The sequence below is a fragment of the Miniopterus schreibersii genome (assembly GCF_964146895.1).
Source record: "Miniopterus schreibersii genome assembly, chromosome: 1".
NCBI classification, from domain to species: Eukaryota; Metazoa; Chordata; class Mammalia; order Chiroptera; family Miniopteridae; genus Miniopterus; species Miniopterus schreibersii.
Window position 1 is genome coordinate 164,229,732 of NC_138101.1, and position 25,342 is coordinate 164,255,073.

General features: G+C 50.0%; 1 protein-coding gene across 1 annotated transcript in view; it reads right to left on the bottom strand.

The window, feature by feature from the left end:
- The window catches only part of ANP32A (acidic nuclear phosphoprotein 32 family member A), a 38,766-nt gene extending 14,096 nt beyond the window's left edge, over nucleotides 1-24,670 (bottom strand). Inside the window, exon 1 of the mRNA XM_081147929.1 lies at nucleotides 24,590-24,670. Coding sequence (XP_081004055.1) covers nucleotides 24,590-24,643 — 54 coding nt within the window. The 5' untranslated portion in view covers nucleotides 24,644-24,670. The remainder of the gene's footprint in view (nucleotides 1-24,589) is intronic.
- Nucleotides 24,671-25,342: the final 672 nt, after the last annotated feature.

Consider the following 25,342-nt stretch of genomic DNA (forward strand, 5'->3'; position numbering starts at 1 on the left):
GTTCTGATTCTTTATTGCCACTAACTTCAACTCTTGATTTTCTTTTTTTGCTGAGCAAGACTTCAATATATATTTGTAGCTTTGGTTTCAACCTTGTCAGTCCCTGACCAATTTAGTTTTCAGGTTCCAGCCTTGCACAGAAAATAAGACAAATCAAATTGACCCCGTGTTGGGTTTTTTTTTTGTTTTTTTTTTGTGCTCATGGGTTTTAAATAGGTCAGCTTTTAAATGGGCCATCCCCTGTTGCAGATTTCTAGCTAGAAGGCCAGACTGTCAGAGATACCAAAGCAGAGGGGAAACGGGCTTCTTTCTCCAAAGGTGTTCGATTAGAGTGATAAATGCTTGTGATTTTGTCATTTTAACCATACAATCTACTTTTGCTTCACAGCCAGTGTGACAAAACCTGCAAAAATCAGAGCAGTTCCATGGGGTAAAAGTCAGGCTCTGGGAGAAAAGTCAGACATTTCGAAAGCTAGAAAAGCCTTTGGGATCATCTAGGCCAGCGGCTTTCTGACCACAACCCACAGTAAAAAATACATTTGCACCTTAACTCAGTGCACACGTTTTTGTGTTTACAGACATATACACTGAAACAAACCTTACCCTGTTAAAATTACTCTTTTCTATTACATTAAAAAAAATTTAAGCATGACCCATAGTTTGCAAAATACTGGTCTAGTTTAGACCTTTTTCCAGAGAAAGAAGCGAGGTCCAGGGTTTGCCTAGAGCCCAGGACAGGTGATTCTTCTGCCATACCATGCACACCGAACCACTGCTCTGATCAGAAATCACAGTCCCCTGTGGAAGACCCAGGAATCATCCATGTAGCTTTTAGTTTCTGCTAATAGGAGGCTGTTCTGCAGTCTCGATGGTAGCTAAGACTCAGGTGTCCACACCTCTTAAAGATCTTTTAAAATCTTAACTAAAGGGCAGGGCCCCACATTACTTTAAAATAAAAATAAGTAAATAAAAATCTCTCCAAGAAGAAAAGCATCTGAGTGCCTGGATTCTGTTTCCTACAATAGAGCTCTGGAGGCATGGGTGGGAGCGCATGGCCGCGGGAAGCCGGTGACGCCATCCTTATTATTTTAGGGAGCCAGGGAAGCGAGCAGGCGCTGCAGCGGCGGTAATTAAGCTGTTGGCTGGCGAGCGTCATAGGCTGCGCGCGGCTGGGGGAGGGCCTGTATTAACATAAACCCTGCCACTGGCTCCCAGGCTGCCTGGAACCGGCTTCCTACCTCCTCCTCGGGTGTGGGGAGGGCTTGGTGTCCGTCTCGCCAAGACAGAGGAGCTGGTTCCACTGCAGAGGCTTCCTCCAGCCAGAAGGACAGACTCAGGGCAGTTACCACCCCAGGACCGCCCGGGGGGGGCGAGTAGGACCTGAGCCTTGGGCCTGTCTGATAGGCCTGTTTAGCTTGTGAACCTGAGCAAGGCTGCGGCCCCTCCCTGATGTTATGCCTTTGCTTTCCTCCCCTAAAACCTCATTTCTCTCGTCCAGCCAGTCTATTCCACTTCAAGGACTTGGCAGTTCCACCTCCTGCAGGAAGCTTTCCCTGACTGCACAGCCCTGCACTAGCGCTGCCTGAATTAAGAGCACGTGAAGGAAAGTATTCCCAGAGCGAGAGAAAATAGGCCTAAAGGCTGTTTGGGAGCCAGGAAGTGGGGAGCAGTTCGGAGTGGGAGCGGTGAGACTTTTGGAACGGATGGGTGACACGATCAACTGAAAAACCTAGCAGGCTGCAACTTTGAAATGGTCATCTCTTTCTACCTCCAGTAGGTTCTGGGAGGTCTGAAGAAACAGGAGTTGGAAGCACAGTGAAGACACTGGTCCCAGCAGGTGGTGTGTGATGGGACCAGGGGAAGGAATGGGGGAGAAGAGCTCGGAGGTGCAGTGCAAAGGACAGTCATCAGGCAGCTGACCTGGACTCTGGTGCTCACTTTGCCACTAACTTGCTTGTGCCCTGAGGGAAGTCACGTCTTCTCTCTGGCTTCTGCCAGTCCCCTAACCCATATACTGAATGATGGAGTCTGACTACAGAAATGTGATTCCTTCTGGTTCCAAAACTCTCTAGTCCACACACTGAGTCCCACCCATACCCAATCGCAGTCACTGTTCCCCAAAAGTAGGTGGGACATTTCATGGGCTAAAGAAGCCCAGAATTCATCACTAAGGGATGCCAGAAAGGAATTCCAGGACACTGGGCAATTATCCCGATAATTACTAAAATGTGAAAATCAATTGTGTAGTCTCTCAAAACACACTTGGATCACAAAACAGCCGCTAGAGGTCTGGAGTGTTGGGTTCCAAATGTGGAACTCTGGCCTCCTCCCGTGTGTGGTGTCGGCCACCTCACAAGGCAGCAGGGGCAGGCACCTCAGCTGGCAGGGTCCTATTCCCTGCTCAACAACCCTGCGGTTCATAGAAAAACCCACACCATCCACAAGGACCTCATTAAGGAGCCACAGCACTGGCCCCAGGCAGCAGAAAGGTCATGAGGAGACTGAAGAGGAGGGCCTAGAGAGCCAGGAGAGTAAATCCTGGTCAGTCTTCCCAAAACACTGCTTTGATCATGTCACATCATGTCCCACCAGTCCCTGTCCCAAAGCCTTTAATGGCTGTGGGGATTGAGCATAAATCCAGAGGGTTTTCAGCCCCCCAACCATCACTGCTCCCTGGCCAACCCCCCCATGCCGCCTCTGAAGGTAGTCTGTCCCCACCTCACGCCTCTGCCGGGCTCCCTGACCTGCAGCAAGCACTGTGGCACCACCTGACATTTACCCTGTCCACAGACAACTGGAATTCTGTCCATCCTATCCCTCCCAGGGAACCTGTCCCTGTCCACCAGGGCTCTCTGAGAGCCACTGCTCGGCCACAGGACACTTGGTGGTTTCCATTCCTGCCGTCTCTCCTCCAAACACAGCCTTGAGGAAAAGGGCTGGGGTCTCAGCAGCCCCTGGTGCTCTGCCCAGAGGGGCTAGCTTTCAGCAAACACAAGTCACTCAAGATAGAGGAGGGGAAGGAGTCAGGCGGGCAAAGGCCAAGCTCTTATTCACTTTCTGAAGCAAAGTGCCCCCCACTAACTTCACTCGTGGGCAAGTCAACAAAAATATTTTTAAAAATGGCTTCCTGGGCCCTCTGTCCCAGCTGACTGATGTGGTTGATTTTGGCTCCTGCAATCGAATTCAAGGATTTAAGCCAGGCTGGGCTGGGACCACCTGTGGGCAGCTGGGGGTGCCTGCTGCAGAGATCCCAAAGAGTCCTAGGATCAGCAGGGTCTGAAAAGGGGACACAGCCCAGGACCTCTGGCATGGGTGTGGTGTGGACCCTGATGGCTACCTACTCCCTGTGGGCCTGAGTAGAAGTACAGCCTGCAAAACAAAAGTTAATTCATTTCCTCGGTTTTTCTACTCAGAGATCCATGACCTGGCAGTTCAAAGCTTCTGTCCAGCCCAGCCCACCACCATAACCCATCTAAGAAGATACCGCACCACTCAGACTTGGAGGCGGAGACACTTTCCACAGCCCTAGTATTAGGCCTCTGCTGAATTTCCAACTGGCTTTTCAAAAATGCTTCAGAGAATTAAGAGACCCCATTGTGGACACTTCTGGGGAACCAGTGGATCCAATCCAGCCTCTTGGGCAACTGAACCAACCCAGTGATTCACCCGAGGTCAGTTAGCCCACTGTGGCTCAAACCTTGGGCGGGTCTCAATTCTCCTAACTTAGGGCCCAGACCCCAAACTCACAGGCCTCTCCATAGTGAACTCCTTGAAGCCAGAAAAACAAGAGGAGGAAAAAGAAAACAGCTGTTAGGAAAAGAGCCCCGTGCCTCGACTCAGCCTCCCTCACTCCCTCCACACTCACCCCAGTAGGGCTGGAGTGCAGAAGAGGCAGGAAAGGCTAAGTGGCCTCAGAGATGAAACCCTCGACCTTGGCCTCCTTCCCTGCCAACTCTACCCAAAACGACAGAGGCATTGGCAGTGACAGAAACAGAGCAAACACTGCTGCACTGAAGCCCCAGTGTCCAACCACCAGTCGGAAACCGCTGATTTGGGCAGAAATGAAAACCAATCATGCAGAAGAACCTAAGGCTGGGGGCTGAAAGTTCCTTCTATCCAAGGTCGCACATAAGAGGTGGTTAAAACCTGGCTTTTTTTTCTCCCTCAGAGAAATTCTATATGTGCACCTTGCCAAAGTGTGTAAATTAAATGCTTATGGTAAAAGTATTGGGGATGGAAGTGTAAGAAATGCTAAGAGGTAAGTAAATGTTAGTTCCACATGCCTAGTAACTGGAAGGGGGAAAAATGGAAATCAATAGAATGAGAGAAAGCGAGGAAGGAATGGGGAGGTGAGGGGCTGCTGGAAGAAGAGAGCGAGACATGGGAGGGAGAGGGAGGGGCCGGCAGGCCTGAGAAAATGACACAGGCAGTCAACAGAGGGAAGAAAAGAGGCCGGTACAAGGTTTATAGGTTTTGCTTTACACCCAGAATTCTACCCTCTTCACCTGCATTTTGGTGACACAACTTTAAAAAAAAACTTTAGAAAACTTTTTGTTTTTTAAAATAGTTGAGTTCATTGTCGTTCACAAATCTATAGCTGCTTCAATCTCAAAATGCTAAAAAGCCAAAAACCTCACAATCTTTATAATACTTGACAAGTCGGGGAGGGGCTGGACAACTGGAGACGCATGAAAAGGCATCTCATGCTGTTAAGTCTTCACCACAAGCCCTGAAGGAGGTCCCGGCAGAGGTGCTCAAAAGACAGGGCCATGCCGGGCTGTGCTGAAAGAAACAAGCGGGCTGGGCCAAGGTTCCTCGGTCAGGGTCCCAAACACTAAGCTCCAATAGGGCCAAACTTCAAATTCCCAACCTTGAAGCAGAACAAATCTGAGGACAGCAGACAGAGGAGGATGGCGTCTGAACACTGACACTGGAAGAAGAGTGGAAGGAACTAGGGATGTTCAGGCAGGAGGGTGGGGAAGACTCGCGACAGCTATCTTTCTTCAACTATTTAAGGAGCGTCATGCAAACAGAAGTACACTTATTCTGTGTTCCTCTGTGGTTCAAGAACTAAGATCAGCATGCAGGAATTACAAAGAGGCAGTTTTTGGCCTGAAGTAAAATAAAAGAGGATATTTAAAATCATTACACTGTCCCATAAATGATATGGGCTGCTCTGAAAAAATAAAAATTAAAAAATCAGTGAGTCCCTGTAAAAGCACAGGGATTGGAGGCTACTAAGGGACTGTCTGCAAAGAACTTCACACAGAAACAGTGCTGAACGATTACTGGATGAAAAATATTGCATGATGAAGCTCTGCCAAGAGATGAGCCTTGGGTCTTTTCTTTTCTTACAAAGCTATGGTTTGATTCTTTCCTCTTTAAAGAAGTGTTACTTATTTTGGCCACGGGCTCCATCTACTCATTCAACAATATTTACAGTTCATCTATTGGATGCTGGGCATTAGAGATACAGCAGTAAACAAAACTAGGTGCCTGGCCTCATGGGTTTACAGTCTAGTGGGGGAGCAAGACAATAAACCAATATATGTATATATCTGTACATAATATATATAAGTGCTACAAAGAAAAAAGGGGGAGGACAGCAATAGCAACAAGGGACACTCCTTTAGAAAGGGTGGCCAGGGACAGCCTATCCAAAGCTGAGCTTTCAGTGGGGACTTGAAGCCAAGTGAAGACCTTGGGAAGAGCATTCTGAGCAGAGGGAACAGGCAGGGCAAAGACCCTGAGTGGGGAGTGTGCTTGGCCCTTCCGGGGAACAGCCAAGGGGACAGGTGGCAGCAACAAAGTGTGTGGAAGAAGAGAAGGAAAGGAAGTGGTGGTGTGAGCATGGGGAGGGGGAAGGCAGCTGTCTGTCACACATTTGGGACATACTGCATGTCACTGCTGGCAGGCTGGTGGGTTTCACAGGCAGTGGAAGCAGCCTTGTTTGGACCACAGCAAAGGCGGTAAGACCTAAAACCCGACCATAAGCCTGGGATTTCCCCTGCCCTTCCTTAAAAGAAAAAAAAGAGAAGGAGCTGTATTCAGGATTATACTCACCCAATGTTTCCAGGAAGAAAAGGGCTACACCCCTGGGAAATATCCCAGGGCAGAATGTGTTGATTATGAGTGCTTGGGCGCATGTGAAGTAGTCAGAAAATCTGGTTTGGTTCTGGGCTTTACCACTTATGAACTGTGTGGATGTGGGTAAGACTTCACCGAGACTCAGTTTCCTCATCTGTAAAATGGGGAAAAGAAGTCCTACTACTCCCATGGTCTCTGTGGGACCAGAAGAGGTAAACTGCTATCCTAGAGGGGACGGGGGAAGAATTTTTACAAGCGAGTTTCTTACCCAAGGCTTTGCTCCCAGAGAGCAGAGACGAGGTGTTATGCAGCTCTGACTCCCCCACTGCCTTGCATGTAGCTCTCAACAAATGTTTGCTGAACTAAAAAGCATTAAAAATAATCTGGGAAAACATTCTGCCATTTTTTTTCTTCCTATGAAATTGCAGTTTGCCAGAATGCTCCAGAACAGTCTCTCTTCACTGTAATCCTTCACTTTGGAGGAAGAACCAACTGGGTCACATCAGGGCAGGGTTCTCATAGGATAAACTCCAGGAATGGGGACAGGAACAAGGCCTGACACCGCTGTAGAAGGTTCCTCGTTCTCCAGGCCACTCCAGCCCTTCTCAAACAGCCTGAGCTAATCCAGGTCCCAGCCACCAATGGACGGGACTATATACCATCCCAGAACAGGGTCAGGGGCCCTGGAAAAGCATACAAAAGCCAGAGTCACAATGTATGCAACATTTCACTCCACATGAAGCTTTGATCTAATCCAATTGCCCAGATAAGTAGAACAACTGGCCCAAAGTAACTTCTGTTATTTAGAAAAATTTGTTTTAAAAAGTAACACTTTCATTTTCATGGTTTCAAAATCAAAAAGTATAAAATAAACAGTTAATTCTCCCTCCTATCCCATCCAGTTAACCATCTCACCAGGGTCTGTTTACACACATAAAAATAAATTCAGGCCCAGCTGGCATGGCTCAGTGGTTGAGTGTTGACCCATGAACCAGGAGATCACGGTTGGATTCTGGGACAGGGCTCTTGCCTGGGTTGCAGGCTTGATCCCGAGTAGGGAGTGTGCAGGAGGCAGCTGATCGATGATGTCTCTCTCTCTCTCTCTCCTTTCTCCTTTACTCTCTCTAAAATTAATAAAAAAAACATATAAAAAAACACAAATTCAGAATCTTATTTTTCTCCTTTTTACCCAAACAAGCATATTTTGTACTGATCTTTGCCTTGCCTTTTCCCCTGGAGTTTGTGTGATATAGTACACAAAAACCATCCTCTTATGGTTTTAAAATAAATAAAAATGCTTCTTATTTGTATTGTGTTCCACTGTGTGGATGTGCCATCATTTTTCTTGACCAGCCCCTTACTGATGAATATTTGGGTTGCTTCCAGTCTTTTGCTCTACTAATTCTATAATACAGATAAGCTGGAATCAGATCTCATTTCTGACCTACAAGGGCGGCAGTCATAGAGCCTTGAAGTCCTCCAATTTATTTTATTTTATTTTTAAATCTCACCCAAGGTTATTTTTTCCATTGCTTTCCAGAGAGAGAGTGGAAGAGAGAGACAGAGAAACTTCGATGTGAGAGGGACACATCAATTGGCTGCCTCCCACATGCACCCTGACCAGGGTGGGAGATCGAGCCTGCAACAGAGATATGTGCTCTCGGCCAGAATCAAACCTGGGACCCTTCAGCCTGCAGGCCGACACTCTAACCACTGAGGAAACCAGCTAGGGCTGGAGTCCTCCAATTTAATGGACTCACCACTGTACCTATGTGGGTAAGTTACTTCACCTCCACTCACTCAATAAATGCTACTCCAGAACCTACCAAATGCCAAAAAAAAATTTTATTTTAATCCTTACCCAAGGATATTTTCCCCATTGCTTTTCAGAGAGAGTGGGAGAGAGAAACATCAACGTGAGAGAGACTCATAGGTTGGTTGCCTCCTGCGCACGCTTTGACCGGGGCAACTGAGCTTGCAACTGAGGTAACGTGCCCTTGGCCAGAATTGAACCCAGGACCCTTCAGTCCATGGGCCGATGCTCTAAGCACTGAGCCAAATTGGCTAGAGCTCAAAATTGTTTTTAATCTTTAAATTTATATTTATTAAGACATCCAGCTATGCCTGTCAGTGCACCAGACAATGGGATCAATAATAAAGGTATCCTTGCCCCCTGCCCCCAGTGTCCAGTCTGCAAGGGACAAGCAGAAGAAACTGCTACAATACACAGGCACAGTTAGTTCAGTGTGCCTTGAAGGCAGGCTATTCCCCATCTGGAAATGGGTGGCCATACCTACACCTTAGGGGTGTTCTCAAGGAACAAAAAAGTAATGCTTTTAACAACCTAGCATGATGCAAGACTTACAGTAGGGGCTCAATAAGCTCCTGTCCCAGAAGGGGGTCTTGCTGAAGGCAAGGGCAGCAAGGTACTCCAGGCAAAGCACACAGCATTACCATGCCTGCTCTACAACCATGACTCTTTTCTCACAGGTCAGAATACACCGCTGCTGGTTTTGAGGCAGCACATCAGTCCCTAATTATGCCTTACCCTACTTTAACTGGAAAACGATTTGGCCTTCTCCCACTTTTCAGACCCTCTTTAGTATCTGAGGCACCCTGGGCATCCTTCTCACCTGTGTTTACAAGCCCTCGTGTACAAAGCAAGTCAGAGTCTAAGAGGAAACCCAGACATATTCATTAAGGCCCTGGCACAGAAAGGCAAGGGCAGGAACACGAAAAGTGGATTTCACGGGGATTTACCCTGACCATGTAAAATAATCATTCAAAGGGGGAAAAATCTAAAGGAGAAAAATCATTGGACCTCACATTTATTTTGTTTTCTTTAATATATATTCTATGTGCTGCACAATAAAACATTTTTAAAACTCAGAAATTTTGGCATCATCTGTTCCGCTTTCCTAGGGAAACAAATGCAGCAGATTTTATGAGAGAGAAAAGAAATGGAAGTCAGGAGACGAGAGTATTTCCATATTCTCAGCAGCCCCAAAGCGTCAGGGAGAAGGCAGAAGGTCAAAGTGAAGATTCGAGGCTCCGTGCATAGCTCTGGTCAATGATGTGGCTTTGCACACAAGCACAGCTCCTCAGTACTATTTGACCTTACGCTAATTACTGAACTAGCTTTCTGAGCCTCCGTTCCCTCATCTGTTAAAGTGGGAATAATCCCACTCATTTTGTAGTATTTCTGTATTGATTAAATAAAAATAAATAGCATGTCTGGCACACAGACATTCAATAGTTAAAAATAAACAAAATGTATACTACTTTTCCTCAATATTTAGTAAAAAGATAAAAATCTAGTGCCTTCCCTTCAGAAGCTCAAAGCAGAAGAGTAGGCATCCAATTATTCAGCCCCCATAATACTGGGAAGCTGGTTCCCTAACAGGCTAATTAACAGAGTCTTACTTCACCAGAAGCTCCTTTCAAATTCATGCAGGACACCTGCTTCTGGATGAAAACTATCAGCCAATTAAGGCTCACCCTTTTCCTTGGAAGAGGTGGGTCAGGGCTGGATTTGTGACCTGAACTAACTGTGGGCTTCTCAGCTCCTCAAATAAACCCTGGGGGCCCTGAGTCCTGCCTCACCATCTTTGGTCAGAGGCATTGGCACATTCTTCCTAGCCCATCCAAAGGCACCTGGACCCTCAAACTAGGAGGGAGGGCCTGGACCAGACAGAATCCAAAGTAGCAATGGGGGCCCCTCCACGAAGCTCTGTCATTTCAAAAAGACCAATGGAAATCCCACTGTGACAGGTAGCAAGAGCCTGTGGTTACGAAAATTGGGCCATATCTCTGCCTAGGGAGGCAAAAGACCAACTCCATGTGATTAAGCCCTGGCCTGGAGGGCTGACTGGCAGTTACAGATGTGTTTAACATTTCTGCCCGCAACCCCCAACACACTCAGCCATAAATGAGAAAACAAATCTATTATTGTTAATAAATGCAATCTGGAAGTAAAAATTTTTCAGAGTGTGAGTCTCAAGGATAATAAAACACATTCTGGGATGAAAAGACAGAGGGTCAGCTGGCCAGGGGAAATACCCAAGGTTGTGAGCAGAATATTGGCCAGTTATATTTTGTCCCTCTTTTGTATCATTTCATCTTTCCTACTAATCACCTCATGAATTTGCATCTTAACCTCACTTCGCCTCAGTTTGCTCATCAGCAGGTGATTCATAGGTACTTACTGATCAGATACATACTTGAGGTTCTGGCTCATGGGGGCCAGTAGTCCAATGTAGGTTACTTCAGTTTTTGCTCAAATGCCACCTCCTCAGGGAAGCCTTCCTGGATCACCCACCCCCTTTCACACAGCTTTATTTGTCTTCACAGATCTACAACACCAGCAATATGCCTTTGATTGGCTTACTGACTGTCTCCCTCAATGGAACGTTAGTCCCACGTGGGCAGTATAGATGATGTGCTCATCTACTCCAACACAGAATGCAGAGAACAGAACCAGGCACACAGCAGGCATACAATCAATACAGGCACACCTTGGAGATATTGCGAGTTCAGTTTCAGACAACTTCAATAAAGCAAATATCACAATCAAGTGAGTCACATGAATTTTTTGGTTTCCCAGTTATATAAAAGTTATATTTACACTATGCTATAGTCTATTAAGTGTGTGATACCATTATATGCCAAAAAAAAAAAAAAGTGTATACCTTAACTAAAATACATATACTCTATTGCTAAAAAATGCTAAGAGCCTGTTGGGAAAATGGCACCTATAGACTTGCTCAATGCAGGGTTGCCACAAACCTTCAATTTGTGAAGAGCGCAGTATCTGTGTGAAATGCAATAACTCGAAGTGTGCCTTACGTGAGAATGAACCCCTCCACACACAGTATTTTCTATCTGCAGAAACTACCCTCATAACTCAGGCTCACATCAAATACCAACAGGCCATGCTGCTCACCGGGTGACACCTGTGGCTGTTAAGCCCATACAGGCCTGGTTTCCAGCTCAGTGGGCACCTTTCGGACCAGATCCAGACCTTGCGGAGTCTATAGCCACTGGTCAAACTCAAAGGTGCATTTTTCACTCTCACATCTAACCCTCCCCTGTGGTGGTTCCCGACAATGACCACACTGGCCACCGGAACTGAGGGAAGACTCCTGAGCGTCTATCTACAAAGGCCAGCTGCCTGCCCTGAACCAAGTACCCTTTCGCTTATATGAGGAGAGTATTCCATTTCAGCTCCCAGGCCTGCTCCTCTACCTCCGCCCCAAACAGCAATCCTGGATGACCGTACTCTGAAGAACCCTCCCCAGTCTCACAGACCACACCTAAACGTGCTGACACACCAGCTCTCTTAATCAAAACACATAAGGGCATGTCTGCAACAGAGCCGCAAACTGGATGGGGGCTAAAAGCAGCAGAACCAATCATTATGGCAGCAGGCCAACCTCTGCAGATAGGCCTCGTCAGGCCTACCAGAGACAGCTGGGGAGCTCTGCTAAAGTACATGCCTGCCCACTCTCCCCAGGCCACACCCAGGGTGCACCCAAAATTCCATGAGGAAAGGGAGATGTACAGAAGTGGAAGGAATGCCCTGGGTGAATGTGATGGCCAGTTCCTGGGCCTCCCTATGGAACAGGCCCCCGTGCCAGAACAGACAGATCCTTCCCACAGGCAGCCAAGCTGGAGGCTGGAAACCAGATGACGTCATCACAAAGCCTTCCTGATGCACCCAGCTACAAGGGAGCTATGCTGGGCTCTGCAAGCCCTCCTCACTGCCCTCCAGAGGGCGGATGAAGAGACACTGACCAACCCAATGGGGAGGGAAGCCACAGTGCACACCCCAGGAATGTGCTACGAGAATTAGCTGACAGAATGCTGCAGTCCTGGGACTTCAGAATCACCTGAAGTCCTGGGACTTCTACAACTTCAAATGTAGATGTAGAAAGACACAATTTGCTCCCTTTCTTGACTTCCTGGAGGAGACCTCTCAGGAGCTGTTTGAATGAAAGACAAAGGCCTGGGAGGGGCAGACTGAGTTCTGCAGCCAGGAGGTAAGCTAAGAGGCAGGAAGGATTACAGGCACAGAGTGACTGCTCCAGAAATGGCTAGCCAGGCAGAGAACCCCTAACCCCAACCCCACGATGGGAAGTCTGCAGCTAGGCTGATGTTGCTCCAGCCCCACCTCAAAATATGGGGGCTCTGTTCCCCCTGGGACTCCTCCTGCCCCCTCCTACCTGCGTTAGCAGCTCAAGTGAGGCCTCCTCCTGGGGCAGGTAAAGACAGCTCTCCCAGAACTGCTCCCACCATCTACAAGCTCAGACACCTAGTAAGGGGCCTCCTTTTAGACAGGTTGGCTCCCCTGTCCAAACAGCTTGTTCAAGTCTGGGCTGGTTAAATGTATTAACCTTCAGGGGCTGTCCACAGTACACACCTGGCACAAACCTCATTTCTTTCGGTCCTAATGATACCCCCTGGGAAGCAGATATTATTATTGTTAGTCACCATTTTACAGATGAGGCAACTGAGGCTCAAAGAGGGTACCTGCCAGATTTCTTCAAGCAGTGGAGCTCTGTATTGCTGGGCACTGCACAGTACATGTTTGGCCCTGAGGTACCCTCCTTACAAGAGGCCCACTGGCTTGCCTCTCAATCTCCTGGAAATCACAGAGGGGCCAAGTCCAGGCTTGCTCAATAAATTCCACTCAACACTCCAGCAGCAACCTCATGAGATACAGGTACATGAAAAATTACAAGTGTCATGCGCAGGAATGTGCATGTGTGTGAATTGTGTGGCCATGAGGGGGTATGCAGGGGCCAGGCCAAGGACTGGAACCCTGCCCTCCAGCAGGTTAAGTCCTGCACCCTTCTTTCCTATTTCCTGTTTTCCTTGCTCCATTTTCCTCTCCTTTTACTTCCACTTAGCTTATTTCTTCCCACCTGCTGTGAAGTTTTGCACCTGCCTCAGTGTGGTGGCTCCCAACTGTGCTTCAGAGCCCCGGTCAGAGACTTCTAAAAATACAGACTGGGCACCACCCTCGGAGAAGATTCCTTAGTTGGTAAAGCCTGGGAATTTCTTAAAATGCTCCCCTGGTGGTTCTGACATACAACTGGGGTTGCAATTTGCCTCCCTCACCACACCTCTTTTTTCCCTGTGTGCTGAGTTCTCCACCACCCACACAACCACCTTTCTGAGACCCACTCCACCCCCCCCCCCACCCGCCCGCCCCAAGACACAGGAACTGGATTCAACAAATTCAATCTGCTATACAGATACCCAAGTAGCATTCCTGTAGCTACCTGTATCACTCTGGATGCTGACTGGGCACACAGACCCTGTCGGTGAAAGTGGACTCTTCACTCTCCCTCCAGTCACATCATCTGAGCCTGCAGGTGAGGCCAAGAGCTAAGGTGCTGGTGGTTACATAACATGGGATGAGTCCCTCCCTGGGATGCAAGCCCCTGAAAGTAATCCCTTTAATTTTACAGGATCTTGCCTCAAACCTACCATTCCCTAGGCGTCCCCCCCCCCCCCCCCCATGACTTCTGCAGGAGGCAGCATGATCAGGAAAACCAGTCCTTCTAAGACACCCGTGATTGTCGGGTCCCAGCACCACTTTGCTAAGGTGCTTCAAACCCTCAGGCCTCTTTTCCAGCTTCACTCTGGCCCTCCATCCCTGCTCATGCAGCCTGAAGCGGATCCTACCTTTGCCCCTCCACTGACCAGCCTAGGGCTGCTGATGGAATCCTCTCACCTCACACTTCTGGGCCTCTCTAGCAGGAACAGCCCAGGGGTTGGCCTTGGCTGAACCCTAAGGGATGATCTGAGGGAGCTTAGGGTAGGTCCGTGCACAAAGCCTAACCACGCAGCGCTGAGTGACACACAGAAACGGACACTTGATTTGCTGGGAATCTCAGGCAGACCATTGGATTTCCCATTTATCAAAGAAGGGTTGAGAATGCCCTCCACTCCTGCCCATCACACACCAGGGCTGGGAAGATCTTAATAAGCACAGAGTGCCTGGTAAGGTAAAGGCACTTACTGTATAACATGAACTTTTGTCACCAAATTAAAAATAAAATAAGCAACTGATTAAAGCAGTGGTCTCCTAACTAGATCACCCAAGATAATCCACTGGGATGCAGGAAGAAAGTATTAGGACTTTTAATATCTTCCAACTTGTCCTTAATTTTTAGTGTTATGTTTTATTATATATATATATACACACACACACACATATATATATATAATATATATATGTAGTGTATGAATAATCCATAACTAAATGGTAAACATACTGGGACTCAGGATCAAATTTTTCACTATTATGGGGTGTAAAAGCTGGAAGAAGTTGAGGAACACTGGGCTGAGAAGGTATGAACCACCCGCCCAGTGGCAGGAGCTCACACCCACCCAGGGGAGAGCTGAGGGCACCAAACCGCTAGTGCATCCGTGTGCTTGGCTCACCAGAGAGAGGGCGATGAAAATGACAAGAGCACCATGGCAAGTACCATGGTTCCTTCCTCCAACCAACACGTCTAGAATGGCCACCGTAAGCCAAGTATAGTGCTGAGCTCTGAGGACACACAGTGCTAAGCAGAAACAGGTCCTTAAAATCAAGCAGCTTACCAGCTAAGCAGGCGGAGAGATGCTAATTAAAACACTCACACTCAGGAATATATAATTACAAACTGAAGCACTTTGAAGGAAATTTCTCTATGAGTTTTCTAACAAAAGAACCAGACCTGGAGCTGAGGAGGCTGGAGGATGGAGATGGTAAAGACGGTTAGATGCCAAGCAGGTGATGGTGGCAGGTAAAGTGTGGACCAGGCCTGAGAAGTAACAGGCAGTGAGTGAGGCCAGCACAGCGGGAGGGGGGCAAGGGAAAGGGTGAGAGGAAGAGGCCAGCAGTGGCCAGTCCATGCAGGACCTCGTTGGTCTCACTAAGGACTCTGGGCTTGATCCTAAGAACAATGGTGCGTTTTAAGTATAGGGTAACGATTTCATCTGTTTTGTTAAGAGCATTCTGGTTGCGGTTCCAAGCATAGCTTCCAGGGGGCTGTGAGGCAGGGAGGTTAGCTGGCAAGAGGTAGAGAATATTTTGAGTTGACAGGACTTGTGATGGCTAGAAAGATCACATGCGTGCATGCTGGGCGGGGGATGGAGGAGGTTACAGAGGTCATGGGTTCTCGCTGAACATGTTGAATGTGGGGTGCTTTGGGGATACTCAGTGGAGACACCAGGTGGGTCCTGAGCTTAGCCAAAAGGTCAGGGCCAGAGATGTAAACTGCAGCTGTTGACGAGGGAGGACAAAACTTCGTGGGGAGGGAATACAGAAGAGGCCCCAGGGCCCAGGCTTAACTGGGTCCAGTACTCCATGGCTGCACAAATGAAGGCAAAAGGCAGCCAGAGACTGAGGAGCAGCCAGAGCTACAGGAGAAAAACCAGGGAAAGGGAAGAGGCAAGGAGGGATGTACCTCATGAAGGTCAGGGTATAAATGCTGCTGAGGAGTCACGTAAGAGAAGACAGGGAAGGCTGCTGGGATTTGGGGAGCTGTGTGGGAAGCAAACCGGACTGAAGAGGGTTGAGGTGTGAGAAGTGAGGAGCGGAGGGGGCTATAGGCAATTCAACACGCTGCACGTAAAAGGGGAGAGACGGGCAGTAGCCACAATGAGAGCAAAGAATCGAGGGAGGTTTGCTTCTCGCTTTAAGGTGGGAGGAACATCCCACGCTGGAGGAGCATCCATCCGAGAGGAGTGGTTAGGTGCCCAGAACAAAGTAGGGGACCAGAGGGCAGGCAGGGATGAGACCCAACGGACGGCTGAGCTGGGCGTGGACTTGGTCTAGGAATGTCTTTGGAAACCAGGAGGTTTCCGTTTCCTCTGTGAGGGAGGAGCTTGCGGCTGGGAGAAAGGGTCTGAGGGGGTAGCGGGCAGTGTGGGAAGAGTCTGAAATAGCTGCCGAGGGCAGAGACAAAAGGAGCTGCCCCGGAGAGCCGCAAGTCGCAGCGCTGTCCTCAGCAGAAGCCACCGGGAACCCAGCGCGGGGCTGCGCCACAGTGCGTAGATGGGAGAGTTACACTCCCGTTCAGAGGCAACACATTTACCGGTGAATTGTTTGTGGGGGAAAATAACTTCTGGCAAGTTTGAGGCTTGAGCTTCTAACCTCATTTCCTACTGAAACAAATGCTACTTTTTTTACGTATAACGTGTCTGTTGATACCGTAAGATTTATTTGTAAGTGAATGCCAAATGTGGTGTTCTAGCAAAACCAACCATAACAACAACATATAACATTAATACATTGAGTGCTTAGTGTGTGCCAGGCTGTGGTAGGTACTATCGCATCGTCATTTTACACAGACAGGAAGGGAAGGCACTGCGGGATGAAGGGGGGGGCAGGATGACCGCCCAGGCAGTCTGGGTGGGAGCAGCAGCCGAGGGCACTCTTCTCTCTCCCCAGCCTTCCTCCTCCACACTGGTAAATAGATGTGGGAGCCCCCAGGCCACCTGCACAGTGTGTGGTACCCAAGGATGGAGGGCAATGGGTGATGAGGGTAGAGAGAAGGGGCTGGAGGAGCATGCTTGGCTTAGAGTCACTGACACAATCCGGAACTCCTGAAGGCATCCATCCAGGGTAGGAATTTAGGATAATTCTCTAGTGCCATGAAAAAGTTTGGGCTGTGAAAGAGCCAGAAGAAAGGAGAGCAGTTTGAGAAAATGGGACTCAGAAATAAGCTGGCTTAAAAGCAGAAGTCACTACTGACCCTCAGGGGACAGATGTCACAATGCTACAAATGACATTTCCTCATCTCCCCAAATCAAACCACAAAACATTTGAGTGTGAAGGAACCTTAACATTCATCTTTAAATACTAACAATTAATGAAATCAATTTATGGGTCAAAGCCAGCACACTTGTTTTAATGAAAAAGTGTTTGACACATAGTGAGGGAGGCTCAATGTCAGTTTTTCAAATGGCATGCAAGTATCTACACTGGGCAGTGGTATAAAGCATCTCTCTTACAATTAAGATCAAAAAGTATGAAAGCCACTAATCTAATTCAACATCTTCATTTTAGAGTGAAGAAAACAGAGGCCCAAAGCAGCAAACAACATGCCCAAGTTAGTTAATAGCAAAGTTGAGAACAGCACTCAAGTTTCTAATAGCTCTCTGGTAATTTCCTCACCAAACTGGAATCTCCAAATGCAAACACCTCTGGGAAAGACAGCCTGACTTTAATCCACGTTAGAGTAAAAGATAGTAAGCAAGCAGATCTTTTAGATCTGCTGCCTGGAGCAAGATTAGGTAGAGCAGATAGACGAGTGTATCAGGGCAGTGGTGGAGCCAAAACAAAATATATTTGAGTGAAAACATGGGGGTTGCAGGGTGTGACCCAGTAGACACAGGACAGGGCTTGGTGTGGTAGAGCAAAGGCATTTCATCGTTTACAGACTTTGTATGAACCAATATCATCAGGACAACTGGTTCTATACAAGGAAGCGGCTTTCATGTCTGGGTAGGTGGCCCTGGGCCATGGTGCTTGGTGCATCTCTTTCGACAAATTTTATTAAACGAGAAGTTCTGAACAACAGATGCCTTCACAATTTTCCATCCCTGCCAGACTCCATCTCTGTAATGAAAACATCACTGGTGGGTGTTTATCATTTGTTGTAAAATTATATTTCAATGTAATGTTATAATAATAAATATATAATTCAGAGTCAGATCCATGTTTCTCTACTTGTGGCAGGAAGGCAGTGGTGACAGGGACTGGTGGGGGATACTTTACAGGAGACCAGAGAACTAGCCACAGCAGGGGGTGGACAGGTCACAGTGGGGAAGGGGAGGGCATGACAGCAAACATCTATGGGAGTGCCCCCTCTGGACACCAGCGTAATGAGCCTCCTCTTTACCAAGTCAGAATTCTGGCCAAACAGCTGGGCCAAGTTCATTCTACCAGGGCTCATCACCACTCAGCAACAAGTTCTCTGCTCCTTTCCTAAGTGGCTACACCAAGGTAGAGAGGGCAGGCACAGTGGAAGGGAGACCTGATGAGAATCCTACACACTCTCCATAACGGATCACCAACAGCCCCAAGTTTTCTATGTCAACGTGGTATGATTAATTTGGACTGAAGCTCTGGGATGACCAGCCCTCAAAGCTCAATCAGTTGCCTGTATTACAAATAAGAATTGTGTAAGTCTAGAGGAAATCACCTTGAGAGGCTGGTGGTGCAGCAGCAGTTAAGACAGGGAACTGAGTCTGTGGTTTGCTATCCTCAGAGTACAGGCCACAGTTATGGAGACTGGGGTTCAGTCCCTTCAATTTAACATCTCCTCCCCCAGGCCTGGCCAACCTCACATCCATTCCTTTTGTTCATTAGCTCAGGCACAAGAGGCTAGAGGTAGAAAGATGGGCTCTGAAACCCAAAGCGACTTTACTGCTGGTTCGTTCCCCAGGAAACATGCATGGTGTAAGAGCAGCAGGCTCAAACAAGAGATTCCAGGATTATCTGTGGTACTCAATGATCTGTGCTCTGAGGGTCTGATGTCAGCCACTGGGTACACAGCTGCGGCACCTTACACAGGCCTCAAAGCTTGAACCGTTGCAGTTCAAAGCTCCTTCCCTCTAGCTCTGAGAAGACATCTAAAATTTAAGAGTAACCATGTAACTACAAGATATGCAAAAGCCTTTTGAAATATCCTGAGTATGTGAGATAAAGCATTTTAGCTGGTTACACAGACCCTCTGGATAGAAGGGGTGTTTAGTTTTAAACAGGTAACAAGAACAATTTATCTTCTAATGCAGGTTCTTGGACTGAGACTGATTTCCACTAGGTGTCAACTAGTTAAAGGGCAGACATAAAGGACCTGGAAAGCCCCCTATAGCACCAACCATATGAATGGCTTGCCATATGCTTAATATTTTTTAGATCCCAGAGTCCCTCCCCCTAGTCTACTAAACCAGAGATTACTAAACTTTTTCTGTAAAGGACCAGACAGTAAACTTTACCTAGAGGCAAAACTGACAGTATCACACAGGCACTTTTATAATCAGAGAAAACAAATTTCCACAATTCTTTTATTAATACAATTAAAAATACATAATGAGTGTAATTTTTGTAATAAAGGTATAACACAGAATTCTTTTTCACGGAGAGAGTAACATTTCGCTTAACTGGGATTCAAAGTTAAATGTTCCATATCATCAAATTGAATGCAATGTTCATATGTACAAATATTCTTAGCTCATGGGCTGTACAGAAAACAGGTTCCCCAGGTGATTCTGGTGATGGGCCATGTTTGGGACCCAATGGACTATATAATTTTCAAAGTCCTTACTGTCCAACTAAAGGGCCTCTGGTTTTCAGTGGAAGGAGAACCCAACTCTGCTGCTCACCTGCTGTCCAACTGTTTCCCCCTCTCCTCCACCCTCAATGATTCACTCTTACAACAGGGATAGGGTGCCACAATTCTTGGCCTATCCTGAAGGAGTTTGTTGGGAGAATTCAGATGATCCATGAGGTGTTATTAGTATAACTAGTCCTAGACACCAAGGACATGCCAATTCTGTTCAGTTTTTGGCTATAGATGGAGACTAATGAAAATTTCAAGTGTATTGCATATAAGATCCCATACAAACCACTGCCTAACAGTGGCTCCTGCTTGTCTTCTCACTGCCCCAAATGTGCCCCCCAACACCTAAAAGGCCAGATTTGCTTCAGCCTAACCAGAGGTGACATGCTAAACCAAACTCAGAAACTGTATGACTTTCCCCTTAAAATTATAATCTAAAAGGGGCGGCGGGGTCAAAGGGGGACTAATATGATGACAGAAGATGATCTGACTTTGGGTGGTGGGCACACAGTGCGATATACAGATCTTGTAACAGAAATCCACACCTGAAACCTATATGACCCTATTAAACCAATGTCACCCCAATAAATTTAATTAAAAAAAAAAAAAAAGATAATCCACAGAGCTTCTGATCCTGACCAGCTCCCTCAACATCTTCACCCAAGAGGCCCTCCAGTTTTGTACCTACAATGACAGGAAACTTACTCTCTCATAAGATGACTGAGTTTCAAAGCCAGAGAAACAAAAAAGCCCTTCCCTAAGGTATTTTACAAAAAATGGCGCTTTAGGAGAGGCAGCTGAGAGGAGAGGTTGAGTGCAGAGTGGCTGTGATAACCTGTCTTCAATTTCCTCACGTGTAACATAAGAATAATAAGAGTATCTACCTTACAATGCTGTTGTGGGGACTAAATTAATTGATATGCATAATCTACTAAGAACTGTGCCTCGCACAGCATGATGTCTTCCAGGTACGATGTAAGCATTAGCTATCAGTGTTATTCTAACCCGAAGAGGAGCTCAGAGTCGTGCCTCATCGCACCCCAGTATCTCTCAGAGAACAACACTATCACAGACTGAACACCTGAGGGCCAGATCAAGCCAGTTTAGTCACTTACTCACTGAATAGAATTATTTCCGTTTTCCAGGTAAGGAAACCAAAGTTCAAAAAGGTAGGTTAGGCTGATCTGCCTGAGATCACAGGGGCAGATTAACTTACCTCTTTGCGGCAGAGGGAATTCAAACTCAGGTCTGTGTGGTTCCAGAACCAAGACTTACTATGGACCCGGCCACCAAACTTAAAACTACGGTCAGCAGCAGCAATTCAGTAACAGAACATAACTGACTCGTGACTATCCCGAGCTCAGTGCTCAGTTTTCTGCCTGTGGATTCCTGGTTGGCTTGCATAAACCGGAATTAACATCAGCCTACTTGAACCCAATTAGGCAGTAAGTCAGACTGGAAAACATCATGCGATGTATTCCAAAGGTCAAAGTTTAAACCTGGCACACTGGCAGCCTTTGCTGGGCACTGCCATGAAAGCTAGTCTCTAGGCAGACACCAGTTTAACCAGTGAGGTGTTTAATCAGCATCCTATCGGCTTTAAAAAGTCCCAGAGAGATGCCACCTACAGGACGCCTTGTCTGGCTCTGCAGTCAACAGCCAGAGAAAGGGAGTCGGCAGAAAGACATCACTTACTTTTTAAAAAGCAAACCTTACTCCCCTTTTTCCGTTTACGGTTACACTTACTACTGTAGCTGCCTTCCCCTAGGGAAAAAATAAGTGGGCAGAGAAGAGCGAGGGGCGCTCCCCTCTCACCCTGCAGGGCGCCGCAACACCCACCTGAGACACGGAGCAAGACCTACCTTCCCCAGCCCAGCCTCGAGGGCGTTTCCCCCCCGCCTCGACCGCCCGCCCCTCCCGGGGAAGCGGCCGCTGTCCTTGGCTTCCTTCGGGGCCACTAGAGTTTCGTGCGCGTCCCCTCCCAAAACAGAAATCTCATGTTCAATTTCTTCCCCCACCCTCCTACCAGTTCCGAGGAAAGAACAAACACCAGGGTGACCGGCTCGTCCCTGGGACCACATTTAACTACGTCTAAAAGGCTTCAGGAGGAAGGGTGCAGGGCTGAAGCGGGTGAGGGAGCGCCCTGGGGGTTGGGGGGCCGGCACGAAGGATCGTCGCCCTCCCAGTGCAACGGCGATTGCGACGCTCCAGCAAAGCCTCGGGCCCGTGGCGCCGGGAAGGAACACCCATCGGGTCCCAGAGCACATCTGAGGGCCCGGGGGCCACCTCCCCAAGCTGCCTCCACGTCCAGGCCCGTCGGGGTGATGGCGCAAGGCTCTCCCCCCCGCCCCCCAGCGACAACAGCCGCGGTGACAAAATGGCAGCCTGGCGCCCGGCAGTCGTGCCACAGGCGAACAGGGCCCTGGCGGCCGCCCCTGCCCCCCAATAAAGCCTCGGCGCCCTTGGGGCTCGGCCTCGGGTGGGCCTGGCCGTTAAAGAAATAATAAATAAAACACCTCGGGGGCCCAACCAGCTCCGGAAGCCCAAAAGCCCGCCCGGGGGCCAACCCAACGCCACCGCGCCCGGGCTCGCCAGCACCAGGCCCCGCCGCCCTCCCGCCGGAGCCCGCAGGGAGCCCGGCGCCCGCATTCGGGGCCCGCGCTCGCGCCGGCCGCACTATGGGGGAGGGGAGGGGCGGGCCGCGCGAGACCCGGGAAACATGGCTGCTCATCCTATTTCAGCGTCGCGGCGTGGCCACCAGCCCCGGGATCAGAGTTGGGAGAGGCTCCGAAGGTGGGTGTGTGGGGGCCCCGGGGGGCAGCGCGGCGGGCTGGGGCGCAGGGGGCGCTCCCCGGGAGCTATTTGTCTTAAGAACGTTAAAAAAAATAGTTCCTCCTCCCCCACCTCTTTTGTCCCTCATTAGCTAGCTTTCTCCCCCTCCTCCCCAAAGGTGCAGAAAGTGCCCCCTCCACTCCCGGAGCCCCACCCGGCCTCGAGGCCCGGGGCAGGCGCGTGGGCAGAGAGCCTGGGCGGCAAGGGGGCGAAGCGTGAGAAATCACTCCCAGCTCGGCGCGCTCCCCTCCCCCAGCACACACTCGGGGAAGTTTAAAGAGCCGGTTCGACCCGCTTTCGAGCTCGCTGCCAGTTGGCCAGCAGTGTGGACGGGCTTGGCCGGGTGACCCGAGTCCCCACTTGAAGCCGCCCGTGGAGACCCAGGCCCCCTGCCTGGCGCCCTTCCCCCTCCGCACAGGGGGCTTCCGGAAAGTACGCGGGAAGACCGAGGCTCGGGCCCCCTCCCCCATCACCACACCCAGCCCCCAAATACTCCGGCTCCGGGTTCCAGCCGGGATGAAACCGACCAGAGAAAGGCAAGCCACCCGCAAATTGTTAGAGGCAACTCTTGCCTTCTCCGCCGGGCACCCCTCCCCGCCCTGCGCGCCATCAGGCTCTGCACGTCTACAGTCCACAGCTGCGTTATGATGGGGGGAGGCACAAAAAGGATCTTGTTTTCAAAAGTCTCACTCAGGTTTGGGGGAGGAACTAGAGAAAAGAGGAAGGAAGGCCTGTCTTCGCCAGGGATTCGGGTTTAAACAGCTGGGGGGGGGGGGGCACAGGTCAGCACACAGTGCTCTGCCAACTCTGGAACCCCGGCCACCGAGGCGGGAGCGACGGCCCTCGCTCTCCCGCGCTCTCCTGGTTCCCCAAAGGGCCAGTAGAAAAGTCGGCCAGCGTCTCCGTCTCAGACCCTGGGTGTCTCCTCCGCAGAGCCGCCAACTCGCTTAAAACACTGTTTGAAAGCGAGAGGGAGCCAGGGGAAAAAAAACAAAACAAAAAAAACGAGCGTTCGAGTAACCCACCCTGGCCTTCCACTTCCTCAGCGGTGAGCTTTCGCCGAGGCTCCCAGTTCCCTGCCGTGTAAGTTTCCTTCGGCCCTACTCCCGCCGCTGCCCAATCAATAACAGCGACGGGAAGGCAAACTCCCATCCCGGAGCTGCGTGTGCGCTATGCCCGCATCAATCTGGACCCAGCCAATACCCACCACGGGCACCAGTTCCGGGCAGCTTGCGTCCTGACAAAGTTTCCCATGACCATTTATTAGCCAGGCACCGAATGGCTTGCGGAGGAGCCCACCCCGGAGAGAGACCAGCCAGGAGTCGCCAGGGGTTCGAAGGCTGGTATCCGAGAGGAGCAGGGGCGAGGGGGGACCGGGACGTAGCCTTTGGGTAACTTGCAATAGCGATCGCGCGAGGTGGGGAGGCGCGGGGATCATCTGTGCCTTTGCACGTTCGAAAATCCCTCCCCCTCTCCTTCCCATTATCCTCCCCTCCGAAGGAAAGGAAGAAATATCAGCATCTGGCCCGAAGGTGGGGTGGAAAGAGTGAGGGAGAAAGAGGAGGAGAGGAAGAGAGGCAGAGAAAGGGAGGGAGGGAGAGAAAGGGCGCGTTCACGAACACTACAAAGTTACAAATATGGCTCCCCCGTCTCTCGCCTCATCACTGCAAAGAAATGAAGACGCACTTTAAACTCGAGCCATTCCCAACTCCACTGCAGCCCCCTCCCCACGCGCTCTCCCCGGGGGCTTCGGCCCACATTTATCAGAAACTAAACCGGACTCGCAAAGCCCAAAACTTATTGTGTGTGCGCGAGCGAGAGTGAAAGGGAGGGGTAAGGCGCGGGAGGGGGGGGGGTGGAAGGGGGTATTCATTTATAAAATATAAACCCCCTTTTTGTTGTTAAATCCAGGAGGCAGCCCCTCTCCTCCTCCTCCCTCGTTAATCTTTTCCCCCAGACAGAGTCATGGGAGCAGCGAGCTCAGAGGGTCATTTTGCCTCATTCTCTCCGACCCAGACGCGTGCGCCCGCTGGCCCCCGATGGGTGCACACTCGCACGCACACTCTCGCACCCACACTCGCACACGCGGGAGCACACGCACAGGTAGTCACACACCAAGGGCAGCAGCGGCGGCGGCGGCAGCCGGAACATGCTCGGATGGCATTGCAACCCCCCAACCTTGCAATTCATTTGCAGTCCGACCCCCAAACCCACACCTCCGGGCTCCCCCTCCCTCAAAAAAAAGTGCCTCAACCCCCAACGCACACACACACACACACACAAAGTAGGAGAATGGACCGACAGAGATATTTTTGGCAAATGCTCACATCAGAGGGCGTCCTGTTCCGCAGCTCTAAATGAATCCGTTTGTCCATCTCCATCTCTCGCGCTCTCTCTCTGCAGAGGCTCCCGCGCCGGCGGAATTCAATCAATAAACCCCGAACCCACGGCCGCGCGTTTTAGGACTTTGAAGGCTCAACCAGCTCCGCTCGGTTCTCGAGCCCCCAGCACCCGCGGCGCACACAAACCTGATCACGGTGGAGGCGGGATCTGCAGCCCCGCGGAAGAGCGGCAGCAGCTTCAGCCAATCGCCGCCGAGGATCTCCGGGCAACAGCCAGTGGCGGCAGCGGCGGGGGGGGAAGGGACCAATGGGCGGGCTGCGCAGCCGGCCAGGGAGGCTCAGCCATTTGGTTGTGGTGCCGGAGACGGACCCCTTTAGATTTCTGGGCGGCTGAGGAGCGCGGCCGCTGCTCCGTGGCTGAACGAGGGGGGTGGGAGGAATGGCGGGGGAAGGGAAGGTGACTGCCTCGAGAGCCGAGCCGCCCGGCCTCGCCAGCCCGCCGTCGCCTCAGCGTTTGGCCGGGGGCGGGGCCGCAGGTGCGTTATACAAGGGGGAGGGGCGCGGCCGGAGGGGTTGATCGGGGTCCTCGCGGGCCTAGGGCTTTGCCGGGCCACCCTAGGCCTGCGCGCGCCGACCGAGCGGGTCGCGGAAGGAGGCGGATGGCGCGAGGTCTGGGAGCCGCGGGCTGCTGGGCGGACGGGCGGATAAAAGGCCTGGGAAGGGGGAGGCGATCAAGGG